Source organism: Magallana gigas, chromosome 4, assembly GCF_963853765.1.
Source record: "Magallana gigas chromosome 4, xbMagGiga1.1, whole genome shotgun sequence".
Classification (NCBI taxonomy): domain Eukaryota; kingdom Metazoa; phylum Mollusca; class Bivalvia; order Ostreida; family Ostreidae; genus Magallana; species Magallana gigas.
In genome coordinates this window covers 10,493,073-10,506,573 of record NC_088856.1, presented here as the reverse complement: position 1 = coordinate 10,506,573, position 13,501 = coordinate 10,493,073, and the positions used below count along the sequence as shown (strand labels likewise).

The 13,501-nt window shown below is 33.5% G+C and overlaps 2 protein-coding genes across 2 annotated transcripts; both read left to right on the top strand.

Annotated features, from left to right (window-relative positions):
- Positions 1–5,917: 5,917 nt before the first annotated feature.
- Positions 5,918–7,888, top strand: LOC105349139 (fibrinogen C domain-containing protein 1-A). Its single transcript, XM_011458834.4, has 5 exons — positions 5,918–6,052; positions 6,432–6,568; positions 6,726–6,822; positions 7,037–7,201; positions 7,567–7,888. The coding sequence occupies exons 1-5, from the start codon at positions 5,959–5,961 to the stop codon at positions 7,806–7,808; spliced, it is 735 nt and encodes a 244-aa protein (XP_011457136.2). The 5' UTR covers positions 5,918–5,958; the 3' UTR covers positions 7,809–7,888.
- A 2,514-nt stretch (positions 7,889–10,402) lies between these two features.
- Positions 10,403–13,256, top strand: LOC105349140 (uncharacterized). The gene is made up of 3 exons (XM_011458835.4): positions 10,403–10,768; positions 10,985–11,107; positions 11,369–13,256. The coding sequence occupies exons 1-3, from the start codon at positions 10,740–10,742 to the stop codon at positions 12,126–12,128; spliced, it is 912 nt and encodes a 303-aa protein (XP_011457137.3). The 5' UTR covers positions 10,403–10,739; the 3' UTR covers positions 12,129–13,256.
- The last annotated feature ends 245 nt before the right edge of the window (positions 13,257–13,501 follow it).

The following is a 13,501-nucleotide window of genomic DNA, read 5'->3' as shown; positions in this document are numbered from 1 at the left end:
ACGTCTATACTTATCAATTAAAACATTTTGCCAATAAACTACGAAATGCCTGTACCTTTGGTATTTCATCACGTGTGAGTAGATGTCCGTTAGCTATCATGATTGAAATTTTCCTGATAAGTAGTAACTGAAAAATAAATTGAAAACCAACTATTTTCGATAAACTAGCCCGAAATAGCAAAAATGAGAGTGATGTGATGGATACTCTTTGGCGGATCCAAGGCAGTGGGAATTTGCATCAAAAGTATATGCTTTCAAAGAAATAATATTGACTGATTACGTAAAGAGTGAACATATAAACTTGGAACTTATTTACTTCTACAAAAAAGTTAAGATATGACAAATAATGAATAAATAAAAGAAACAAAGTTGTTTCTTGAATGCACGAGTTTTGATGGATAGAACTCCCCAGAACGCGGTAACCAAAATCGCAGGTTGACTGATTAATGCCTTAATAGTGTCTTTCCACAAATTTATTTAAAAATTAAATTTGTCAGTTTACCAAGGGGAGCACAGGAGAACATTCAAGAGGTGTTACAACAGCTGAAGGTGACAAACGAGATAGTACAGGCAAATATCAAGATACATCAGGAACAAAACAAAGAAAGACATGACCTTAACATCAAACTTCCTGAATTTCAACAAGGAGACAAGGTACTCATAAAAAAAAACAAAGTCCCTAAAGGCCTATCCAGCAAGCTACATGACAAAGCAGATGGTCCCTATGAAATCATTTAACTTGGTCCCAACTTTACTTATAAGTTGAAACGATGCTCAGACAACAAAGTTCATCAATCGCTTATGAATGCAACCAACCTCAAGATCTACCATGATCCAAGTGAGCATAGGGAACACTTAGATGACTACGACAGACAGCCACCAACACAACAACCCCAACCACCTGGCCAGTTAGATGACAATACCAATCCATCTCAAGAAGATCAGACGAACAATAACAGTCACATACCAGATCGACCACAAACAGCAAATGGAACAGGTGAAGCTACTCCACCTACAGATGATGAAACATCCCAGCATCAAGTTCAGCCTATGCCAGCACTCCCACAAGATCCTAATAAACAGTAGAAACTAAGGAATTTCTTGGCTGGCAGATTTAGAAATGGACGAAGAGAAATTAGAGTGGAATGGGATGATGGCACAAAAACATGGGAACCCGATCATTGTTTTGATGGTGAAGTGCTCGACGAAATTAACCGTAAATTCACAAAAATTAGAACCAGACGAAAAACTTGTTTTAACCGTAAACATTGAATAAATAAAATCAATGCAATTTAATAAAAGATTTCCCCAATACCCTGATAAAAAAAAACTTTTGTTAACAAAGCAAAGAAATAAAATAAAAGTTTTTAAAATAACCCCCCCCCCCAAAAAAAAAAACACCAAAAAACCTTAATTCCTTTATCTATTACAATAATACAGCAGATGTGTTTGGTCTTTTGAGGTAAAACACTAAAGTGGTTACATAGAGTCTGAGGTCTTTAATAAGTATGTATACTCATGCAGGTATACTGTGCACAATCAATTTAGTACATTTTCAGTTTGTTCGGTTAAAAATATTTTTTTTTGCCCCCTAAAGATACTTAATCAAAAATTGTTGATGTTGGGAAATTTAATAAGTCACATTGTGTAAATACTTTCGTATGTTACAGTTAATTAGTGCTAATTGGTATGGGTGACGACTCAGACTAATATCGACATATTTCTTTTTCCAACATCAACCTCATTTTTTTTTTTTATTTCGGTGTTTTGTAGGACCATTATTGAAGACACTGCATAAATTCATGTTCCTTTTGGTGGCCATACTAGTCCTTCAACCTGCATCTCTAAGTCCAATTGAGACAACAAATGGTCTTATACAACGAATTAATTATGGTGTCGTCTTTAAAGAAGAACCAAATATCATCCTGGCACAAGAATACTGGATGAACACTTTAACCATTCCACTTCCAAAGAGGTTTGCCATACCAAAATCTGAAAAATGCACAGGAGCTAAACAAGGATGTTCAACACTAAATAATTTAGCCCAGTTTGTACATAACTTACACGTCCAAGCCTTAACTCATTATAATGAAACCATGACATATATTCAAGTGTTGCTCCCGAGTGTAGACCTTAACCCAGTTCAACGTAGGAGACAGACAAGGTCACTATTACCATTTGTAGGATCTTTGTCCAAAAGTCTTTTTGGCACAGCCACAATGGACGATGTAAATATACTTGCGTCTCACATCAATATGTTGACAAGGCACACAAATCAAATGGCAAACTTATTGGTGCAACACAGCGATCATTTGTCTTCCTTTATGAAGTTAACTGATTCCCGTATGAACAACTTGAAGAATGGTATTAAGAATAATGCTAATGCAATTTCACTTTTGGCTACCAAGTTGGCTAATGTTAGTGAGTTAGACGCTTCCTTGTAAATATTTCAGAAGTTTTATTAAATCAAGTCAACAAAGTAACAGTGTACAAAAACAAAATGAGCAGGTTAGTGGCAGCAGTTCAAACTCTTATTGAAGGCAAATTGTCTCCCTTTTTTATTTCCAAATCAACCATTGGTCATACTATTAACCAAATTAATCATTTGTTAAGAAAATCATATCATGGGTTTCATTTAGTTCATACAGACCCCTCATGTTTCTATTCAAAAGGAAAATTTTGGTATGCAAGACACAAATCCACTTTGTATATCACTTTAAAATTCCCCATCTCATCACAACCATCCAGTATGAAATTGTTCAAAGTTATTTCTCTGCCTGTACCTATTTCCAACACTTCCGGACAAGCTACACAACTATTATCTATACCTGATTATTTGGCAGTCTCCCCACATCATGATAGTTATGTTCAATTAAAGGCTAAAGATTTGATAAAGTGCTTTCATGGTGACACAGTGGTGTGCGACACTTACTATGCACTAACCCCTTTTACATCTAACTCTTGTGTGTTGGCACTATATTCTAACAATGTCAAAGCAGTTCACAAATTATGCAATTTTCGCTATCTTCAGAATTACAATTCTCAAACTAACATCATGGAAATAACTTCCACTTCAGTTTTAGTATACCATAGTACTCAACTTACTTTAGATTGTCCATCTGAACAGAAAATCTTGCCAGGTTGTCACTTTTGCATTATAGATATTCCTTGTAGATGCTCTTTATCAACAAACACTCTTTATTTTGCTCCAATTGTTACAATCAAACAAAACAGTATTCAACAGTTCATCCTGTTAATTTGGCTTTATTACAGAAATTCTTTGAAGATACTCAAGTATCTCATATTTATACAAATTAAACTTTTCCAAAACCTGTTTCATTCTCAATTCCCCGGTTTCAGATATACAATCATACCTTCAATCAATTTTTAGCTAATGATCAGAAAAGTCATCTAAATTTAAAGAAAATGGTAGAAGCAACTAAGAAAGAAAAGAAAATATTTCAGCATTTAGCAGAACCTTTATTAGATGGACAGATTGAATTAATCCCCTCCTGGCCCAGTACTAATGACATATTAACAATTGTTTCAATTAGTATTGCTGCTATCGCACTTGCATGTTGAATTTTGCTATTCTTCAAAGTTCGTAAAATGCACATTGCACTTATGTTAATGCAGAACATTCAAATGGCCAAATCTCAGGAAGTTCCATCATTCATTTATAAGACATTAATTACTGCAGCACCGTCAAACTCCCAAGCTTGGTTACTTCAGGAATTTTCATTATTACATGCTTATATCATCATTGGTACTTTAACATTTATTTTGTCATTTTACTTATTTGGCTTTATCACAGAAAATCTGTAAAGCCCCCATTTTTAGCCCTAGAATTAACCACAGGTGGTCAATGTGTATTAATTCCAATCATGCAGTTGTCATTTTGTCCTTCTTACTATGACATTAAAAAACCAAGTATTGGCACTATTACAGTTTCTGATTTCCCCAGTTAAAAGATATATGCAAATTGGTCTAATTTTATAGTAACAGACAAGCGCACTGACAAAACCATAACAGTTTTTTTATCCATTCGGAACTCGCTGTCTCTACAATTGCTCATATTTTTTTATTTTACATTTGAATCACAAGACAACCATATTTTTAATTTTTTTTGGTGACATATGTTGATTAAGATTTCATCATTATATATTAATTCCATGTGTACAGATATATATATATATATATATATATATATATATATATATATATATATATATATATATATATATATATATATATATATATATATATATTTTGTTTCTCGTCTTTCATGTATATATCCTTTAGAATGGATATTAGTTGGTAACATGTACATACTTTTCTCATTGTTTTTCTCCCTTTCCTGCTTTATATCTTTCAATATGTTTATTTTATGTATGTTTTTCTTTACATGATAACTTAATAATTTTTGTGTATTTTTTTATATGCTGGATGTGTTCTAAATTTGAGCTTTCGAGGTCGAAAATAATTGAAGTAGGGAGGAAAGTAGTCATAACAACAAATTTAATTTTTAAATAAATTTGTGGAAAGACAGATATATTTAAGAAATGAAATTCAGTATATACAACTAATTATTTTTCAACAGAAATTTTTACTAAATGTGAAAAGATATAATTTTGTTAAGGAGTTAAATTATTTATTGTCTTTTTCCAATTTATCTTTGAGTTTTCTTTGACTCATTCAAATGTCAAAGGTTAAACAAATGACCGAAATTCTGTGGGACATGATGTTGTTTACTTGGTAAATAGTTTTTTTACAAAGTGTAAAAAGGTGTAAATTGAGTAATCCCTGGCATGTCCACTTAATAGATGTTCTTTTGTATTGTGTGTAAAGTGTTTACTTATCAGCCTTTGATATCCGGCCTGGTCCGATAGAGGCTTAATCAATTATGTAATTTAATTGTATTTTCTACTTTTTGAGGTAAATTTTGGGTTAGCCCACGGCAGTGTACAGCTGGGTTGAGTTTTAGCAATTAGATGGGCTAGCTTTCAAGTTCAAGTTCAAGTTCTTTATTAACTTTAAGCTATACAGCTCATCAGTACAATAAATATAAACAATAGATTGATACAAGCTTTGAAAGTCACGTGTTTTGTCATCAAAAGGTTTAGTCCTAAGATGGTCAATTTTCACACATTTGATAGTTCCGTAATTTTAATACTAAATTTTGATTGGTCAATAACCTGTAATCCAAAGGCGTAGGGTTGTCGCTGGAAATCTGACCTTCCGCGGTCACTTCCATTCGACGCTTCGTCGAAAAAACTTATATAAATTATTTTAAAGTATATTAATTATTTTCTTCTACTTTGGATTACAGGTATGTCTATCTTTAGTTTATTTTTAATGGCTAGTTGATTAAAGTTCCAATTGTGCATTGTGAAAAACAGCACTTGTCTTTAAGTTCCTTTCAATTTTATTTTAATTCTAAGGACCTTCCGTAAGGCCATAATGTCTTTGTTTAGGACATTTTGTAACTAAGCCTATAACTGTCATTTCGTTTTCAATGATACAGGAGAGGTCTGGCTAAACCTCCATTTTAAAGTATCAGCAACTGTAGTTTCGGGTACAACTCTTGCCTTGGATGAAGGAATCAAGCTCATTGGATGATGCTTCCACAATAAAAATCCCTCGTTGGTCACTGGGCTGGCGATGAGGAATGAGAGAAAAAATAAAGCTTATTACATTACATAAAAAATGATCATGACATAAGAATTCAACTTAATATCAAAAGTAGATTAAACGCCTACACCAATGAGAACTTTAACTGTATAAAGGCTACAAACATGTGATCGAAGGTCACGTGAGTGTATCTACTATAACTCGGTCATATTTGTCAAAACAACGACTTATAATTGGTCAGAGATAAAACAGAGAAATTTATTTCCTTGTAAAATGTATATAAAGTCAGCTACCAACTACAGTTCTTCGTAAATCACTGAACAAAAAATGAACGTAGTTGTATTTTGCACCTCTTTCATTGTCCCAATCATGGGGTTCTTATTCGAGGGTAATTCCCCTGGGCATGAGCCAGGATCGGGAGGTAACAGTTAAATCACTAACTAGTTTTATTTTATTACATTTCTATATCTATATCTTAAAACGTGTTATTATTAATATTTTGTTTATATCGATATATAAATGCAATAGTGCCTGTAAGTGTTATAAATGTTGTGTATATGAAGTACATGTAACATGTATATGATGAAAAATTGAAAGCAGTTTGATTGTGAAATTGCTACATAAAACTAAAACGAATTTAAGATTTATGGAGTGAATTTTGTCTTTGTCGAATTAGATAGATAATGGGTAATTGGTTACATCAATAAATACAGACATCATAAGAGCAAAACATTTTAAGTTTACATGTATATAAAATCAGACAAAAATTTCGTTTACTTTATGTTTCATTTCTTCAAAAGTTGAAAGATTTCCAAGAGACTGTCAGGACATCCTTTGGGAAGGGTTTACTGAGAGTAAAGTTTATCAAATCTATCCCCAGGGGTCGGGAGAACTGGACGTCTTCTGTGACCAACACACCGACGGGGGAGGATGGACGGTTCGTTTTTATAACTATACATCGTAGTGGTAAAAATAATTCCACACGTTAAGTTTTATAAACTATTACATAATCGTAACCACTGACAAAGAGATGGTTAACCTGATTTCTAAAAACAAACCATGTTTGAATAAAAGCAACCTTGTTTTACCTGTAGGTTATACAGAGAAGATTTGATGGAATAATTGACTTTTTTAGAAACTGGAAAGACTACAAATACGGGTTTGGAAACAAGACCGATGAGTATTGGCTTGGTAGAGTAACTTATCTTATTGTAACTGAAAGTGATTTACCAAAAGGTTTTGATAATGCTGGATAATCAGACTGATATAGACTACACAATTAAAGATGTCAATTTTACAAAATGAAACATAGAATGTAATACAGAGCTGTAATACAGAGCTGTAGAATTTAACAATCATGAGATAAATGTTATATGATAAGAAACTATTATCAATTTATTATTAGGTAACCACAGAATATATGAAATTGTTCAGCAAGGTTTTTATGAACTGAGAATAGACATGGCCGACTTTAACAGTGAAAGAAGGTACGCGCTGTATAAAAGGTTCTATATCGGGGACGAAGCGAGTGGATACCGTCTCCATTTAGAGGACTACGAGGGAACAGCAGGTATTAATTCTTTAAATAAAAACTATGAATTTTCAGGCCGGAAGTCCATTAAAATGGGAGTAAATGTAAATGTATTGGATTTTAAGCTCAAAAGCTGAACATTTCAGAAAAATAAAAGATGAAATTGATAATTTAAATCTTGCAATCGATCAAGCAGTTTTCTTTTCTATATTTGTTTTGTTTTTAAAGACTTTTTTTTTAAGATAATGTTATCTTGTCATGATGACTTTTGTTATATACAGCGTGTTAAACACCGTTTATTATCGATATTTCAGGCACTACTTAAAGAATTTTCTACTTATTGATGGAATCAATCTAGAAACGGTTGAAATTATCATATTGTAAATTATGAATTATCTTTTAAGGTGATTCACTGTTACAACGCCACAGTGGATACCAGTTTTACACAAAAGATCATGATGATTCGCATGGATGTGCCAACTTATACAAAGGAGGTTGGTGGTATAATAATTGCCATAGTTCTAATTTGAATGGACTGTATCTAACTGGAACCCACCAGTCTTACGCGGATGGCATTAACTGGTATAGTTGGCATGGATATCATTACTCCTTGAAGACCACGGAAATGAAAATAAGAAGACTTTAATCTAGAATATGCTTGCTTATTTTTTACTTTGAATTTATATTGTTTTACAACCATTTTATTCAATAAAGATATTTTTTAAATGATAACGGGTTACGAAGACATTATATTTTCGGAAAAAATATCTCGTGATAATCACAATATCTTTCATTGGGAAAAGGGCGCTTAGAGAATTTAAAATATGTCTTATTAAAACCACTGATATTGTCAGATGTTTATTACTATTTGGGCAAGAAGTTGTCAGATGAGTCTTTTCCGACATGCAATGCGTCGACACGTACATGTATTTCTCATTGGATGAACTGCAATAGTTTTAATAGGGCATGATCGAGCTAATTACGACAGAACTCAAATTAAAAGATCACTTATGCAAACATTTAAATCTGCAAATAAATTATGAATAACACGATCCAAGTTGCCTGCACTACATGTATAAGGTATCACCATCTTGACAATTTTGTATTGTCTTAAGGAGACATAAAGGCGACCACAAATGATCTCTGGCCCTACTGTCTGGTGCTACAAGGAAGGCTTTACATGTTTACCTTTATCCAGACTTTTCCTCCTATTCCACTGCGTCTTTTGGATTTTGGTATCCAAAGATCTGGGCCCTGATATCATGGCATATTTTACCATGGACATCTCTTTGACTTTTAACCTGAAGTTATAATGATTAAAAGGTCACTCTTTACACTTTTCCACAATATGCTCAACTAACGAACTCATCTTATCTACATGGGTCCTAATTGACTAGGACATGTATATGATATGCAGACTGGAGTTCATTGCCATAACTAGGTTTAGGTTAAAAAAAGAAGAAGAGGTGAACCCCTTCTGAATATCTAAAAATTGCAACGTTGCGACCTGACATGTTAAAAGTTTCGAACTCGCTGTCAAACATGATGCAATTTTGTTGCGTACAAGGGCTGATTCAGAAATATATTCAAACGGTTGTGCGAAAACAATTTCAGAGGCAGGTCGCCTGGGGGTTTTTTTCTTGCAAAAAACTCAAAAACCCTAATCCATGAAGAGGATAGAGGGGTGTATAAAAAAAAGAGATGCGAAAACATCTACATCAGCTGCGTTGCGTAGACCAAGCGTTTGATTAAACGAAACGTTAATAATAGCTCCGCAGAAATGCACAGGCACTACTTACTTTTATGTCATTTCCGACCGTATTCTAGTGGCCGATAATGAGAGGAGAGAACGATCAATAGGTTTTGCAATTAAAAGTTCTGAAGAACTGACAGGAGTTGATTTTATTGGTTATTGTTTATTTTAAAATCAACAATGTGTAATTTCGCAGGGCAAGTAGCTTCTTAACTGTATTTGAATAATTACGCACATTTAATTCTTGGGCTTTACAATCAAGAATTCCGAGCTATAGACGGAAAACCCCATGTCAATCATGTTGTGTAATATCTAAAGATAGAATTAACGCTCTCAAACTCCTCGATGCATTATGTATCAGTAATTGAAATATTTCTGGAAAATTTTACCCAAGCAGTTTTTAACAAACAGATGATTATATAGTCTAGGCTGTAGAAATGGCGCTTAGGTAATCATTGACAACGAACAGTGTTATTGAACTCTGGCGTGCGTAGGAATACATACCTACAACTACAAATAATATATAAATTATTCGTACCATTTTCAAAAACTCTTACCATTTTCAAGGTATTTATAAATAAGTTTTCTTTAAAAACAATCCTTCTGAATATATGACATTGATATTGTCGACATTTTTCCATTACCAAGTCTTGTCAGCCTTGATGGTTTTCCATTCATGAAAAGTCCAAAAACTGTATCACTTCCGTTGCCAGAGTAACTGCATAGAGGAGTTGATTAAAAATTCACACCCCAAAAATAGGTGGGGGGGGGGGGGTCCTGGTTTGTTTGTCTGTAAATGTCCGAATTGGGTTTTGGGCAAAGTCCTGGTGGGGGTCCAGGGGAAAAGGGGCCCGGAACCGCGTGAATTTTAGAGATTTTATGTGAAGAATAAAATGTTGAATAAACCTCAACACTGGTGTTACTGTAATTATTTTTGTAGATATATTTATAGGTAAATATATAAAAATTGATTTACCATATATAGGAAAAGTTAAAGATTTTTTAGTAAGGCCGGTGAAGGTCCAATTTCTAGGTATCATGAAGCATTTATTATTTTGGTAAATAAATATCACAGTTCTATAGCTTTAGGTATAAGTTTGTTTTTTATGATATTTGGACGTTGAAAATATCATTATAAATAAATTCGATTCATGTGTGAACAACAGATTTAAAAAATCTTTCTTGACTTAAGTTGTCTTTTTATCAAAAATAAATATAGGCACGTCTTTAAATGACATTAATTCTGTTATATCTACTTTACCTGACATTGAATTTATATGTGTACTTTTATTATGTACCACTGAAATTGTTAAAAAGAAATAAAAACAGTATAACAAAGTAAGATCATTGGTACGCATGTCCATGCAATAGTTAACCAGAGTCATTTCAGCATTTAATACACTTGTATCCTCTGTAAGTCGGTGCGTTTATGCTTCAAAAGACGTCCTGCACAACTCGCCGTGTTAATTAAAATACAGAGCTCCAAATTCAATCGCCTTTAATAGGTTTAAATGACGTCTTGGGGCGGATATTGAATTGCAGTAGATTAAACGCCACTTTTTAAAATTCATTAACATTGACAGGCTTACACCCAGGGTTTATTAAAACAGTCGTGAACATTACAAACAGGTCTCTGGACATAAAGAAGGATTAAGCTAATTCGCAGCTGAACTTTTCTGTGTAGTAGCCGCCGGTCTGAAGACTCAAGTCGGCGCTTTGACCGCCGTTGAAGTTCACTCTCTATAACATCCATTTCGATTTTCTTGGAATTTATTTCAAGGAAAATATGTGCATCCGCTTTATTTTGGTCTTTGGGTAAAATTTATGAGATGGATTATTACAATTTATAAAAGGTAAGAGTTTTAATTCTAGGGGAATTACACAATTAATAACACCACAGAAATATTAATTTTATTTCTCTGTGCGATTCATTAGTATTATATAAATGATTAGTAAATTACAAATGGTTATCACAAAATTTTAATTGGTAAGGTTTAAATTTGTTCATCAAAATTAGGAAGAGTATCGTTTTTATGTGTATTCAGTTGTTGTGTTTGATTTTGACGTAGATTCGTGATGGATATAACGTTGACGCCATTCAAAAGGCGTTACGTCGAAAACTGGCGTAAGGATGTACAGAAACATTTGGAGGAGGGGTCAATATGCCGTATTGTTGTAGCACAAATCAACAGGTAAAAGACTTATATATCACGACCCATGTGTAAATGTTCATCAGTAGTAAAAGTAAAGGTCCAAAGATCCATCCAGAATTCAATTCTTTATTGAAACTTTTTAAATTACTAACAGTTAGTATTTGAATTTATTTCATGCAGTTAACACCATATAAATGTATACCGTATTATAAGACCTTGATTAAATGTTGGCACTGTTTCATATAATATTTCTTTTCTAGATCTTCTCATAATGTAGAAATGTTTCTCTTTCTTTCAAAGTGATGACGAGGAAGGTTCAGAGCAACCCATGAATCCAACAACCCCGCTACCTCCCCCACCCTCAGGAAACCGCGGCAAGCAAATCTCGCGAGAAAAATCGTCATCTGAAAAACTAGCTGACATTGCGGTCAGTAGCTCTCTACATATACAAGCTTTCCCCTCCGTTAGATTTATGTACACCAACGCAGTGGAACAGCAGAAGAAAAATTCAGAAAAACTTTTCGGTGGAATTCCCGTGAGTGGTCGGCAAGTTTCGCGGAAAGACGTAGCGGAAGCGGTCAATGTTTCCGAGGATAAAAACGAGTCGAAGCCCCTTGTGATTGTAGATCCACAGTTGATGACGCCATTAGAACATCCGGAATTGAGTACGCAAGAAAATAAGAAACCGAGCAAAGATGTTCGCTTTCCGATGAAGATTACCTCTCTCCAATCTCAGGGTGAATCAAAAAAATACGGCAGGTTGCCTCTTTTTGCCAAATGTAAAATCCAATCAACAGAACGGAATAGTTTTGTTGTATCAAGGTCAAACTTACTGAAAAACGGAAAAGCCAAAAATCACAGTTTCTTGACATTACCGGTGAGATTTCAAGTTCAAGCTCAGACTAATGACCGGTTAATCCAGAGTTCGGATAAATACATTCTAAAAGAGAAAACAAACCTATCACAAACACCCAGAAAAGACTTCCGGAGATCTCCAAGAAAAGTGGATTTCCCCCTCGCCACCCCTCGCGTATCTTCCAACACCGTTTGGGCGTGGTGATGATGGACAACCATTAATTAAACAAGCTTATTTTTATTGTTCCATTGACCCCTGTATGACCTTATTAAGCTACAATAACGGCACTCGTTGATTCAATTTCTTCCTTTGCCTCTTTATTTTATTAAAAGCAAAAAGGTTATCACTGATGAAGAAGAAAAATCAATTCATGGATATCCATTATATAGCGTAATTCCTGATATAGTATACTACTTTTTGACACATTACTGTCAGTTTTTTTAAAGGGATCTTCCCGTATTAATATTTTGGAATTGATTTCTTTAATCATGATAGAAGTAAACGTCTTTATGATAAGAATTTTAAAAGGATGGTTAGAAAAAATATACTGAAGGATTATCCTCAATACAAAACTTACATCAAAGATAAGCGTCAAAATTGACCTCAAAGTGTTTTTAAGGCTTAACTTTTTGAAAAAATTAAGATTGCATTGATAGATAAATTAAAGGAGACCTTTCGTTTTCAAAAATGTATCTCCTTTTTCCTTGAAATGGTAATCTCATAAAAGAGGGATCATATGGTTTAACTTTGTTTTTGACTAGATATTGTACAAATATTGCTGTAGATCTAAAAAAAAAAAAATATATCTGTACAACATCGCCGTTCACGTTTTGTTTTCGACAACAAAGTCTGACCTTAGGTCATTAAGGTTTGATCCCTCTGGCTTAGTATCGGAATCTTTACTGCGTGATGTCTATAAAAATAGCATATGTCACTTGTCAGAGACCCTAAGGCAAGAAAATCTCGCTCATGGACAATGCATTTGCACGTAATAAAATAATCTTAAGTGGAATAAACCCTCACAATCAAGACTCGTTTGAGTCCTTTAGAGAAATTAATAATAACTGAATCCTTATAGAATTTTTAATATGTGATCGTTCAGGTCGCGAATAAACTTGCACATTTTAATCCTTCGATGAAGATTTAGGCATTTAATTATATTTACCTCTTAAATAGTGTTATTAGTGCGAAGCAGGATACGGAATTTAAAAAAATCTTTTAAAGATCAATATATCAAATCCAACTTGTTTACTATGTAACTTTTTTAAGCTGTTTGATTATCATTTGATATGTCATTTTCTGTCATTAAATTTCACCGAAATCCTCTCTTAAGTTTTCTTTCTCTTTTTTTAAGATGAGTATTCTACTCTTGACATTAAAAGATATCCATGGTTTGAGCAGAATATATTCAACGAGAATAAAAGATGATCAGCGCAGAGAACTTTGTAAAACGTCAAAAAGGTCGCCTCTGTAATGTTTCGTCACATAAACATCAATGTTCCTTCCTCTATGAAAGAAATATAGACCACATTAGCCTTTAAATGACGCACATTTTTATCTCCAACGGCATTTGTTAA

Excerpts from the sequence above, each read along its gene's own strand:
- LOC105349140 (XM_011458835.4), top strand. The coding sequence starts at position 10,740 with ATGAGATGGATTATTACAATTTATAAAAG. Across the intron at positions 10,769-10,984 it reads ATTATTACAATTTATAAAAG|ATTCGTGATGGATATAACGT; the intron begins GTAAGAGTTTTA and ends ATTTTGACGTAG. Across the intron at positions 11,108-11,368 it reads GTTGTAGCACAAATCAACAG|TGATGACGAGGAAGGTTCAG; the intron begins GTAAAAGACTTA and ends TTTCTTTCAAAG.
- LOC105349139 (XM_011458834.4), top strand. The coding sequence starts at position 5,959 with ATGAACGTAGTTGTATTTTGCACCTCTTTCATTGTCCCAATCATGGGG. Across the intron at positions 6,053-6,431 it reads GCATGAGCCAGGATCGGGAG|TTGAAAGATTTCCAAGAGAC; the intron begins GTAACAGTTAAA and ends TTTCTTCAAAAG. Across the intron at positions 6,823-7,036 it reads GACCGATGAGTATTGGCTTG|GTAACCACAGAATATATGAA; the intron begins GTAGAGTAACTT and ends ATTTATTATTAG.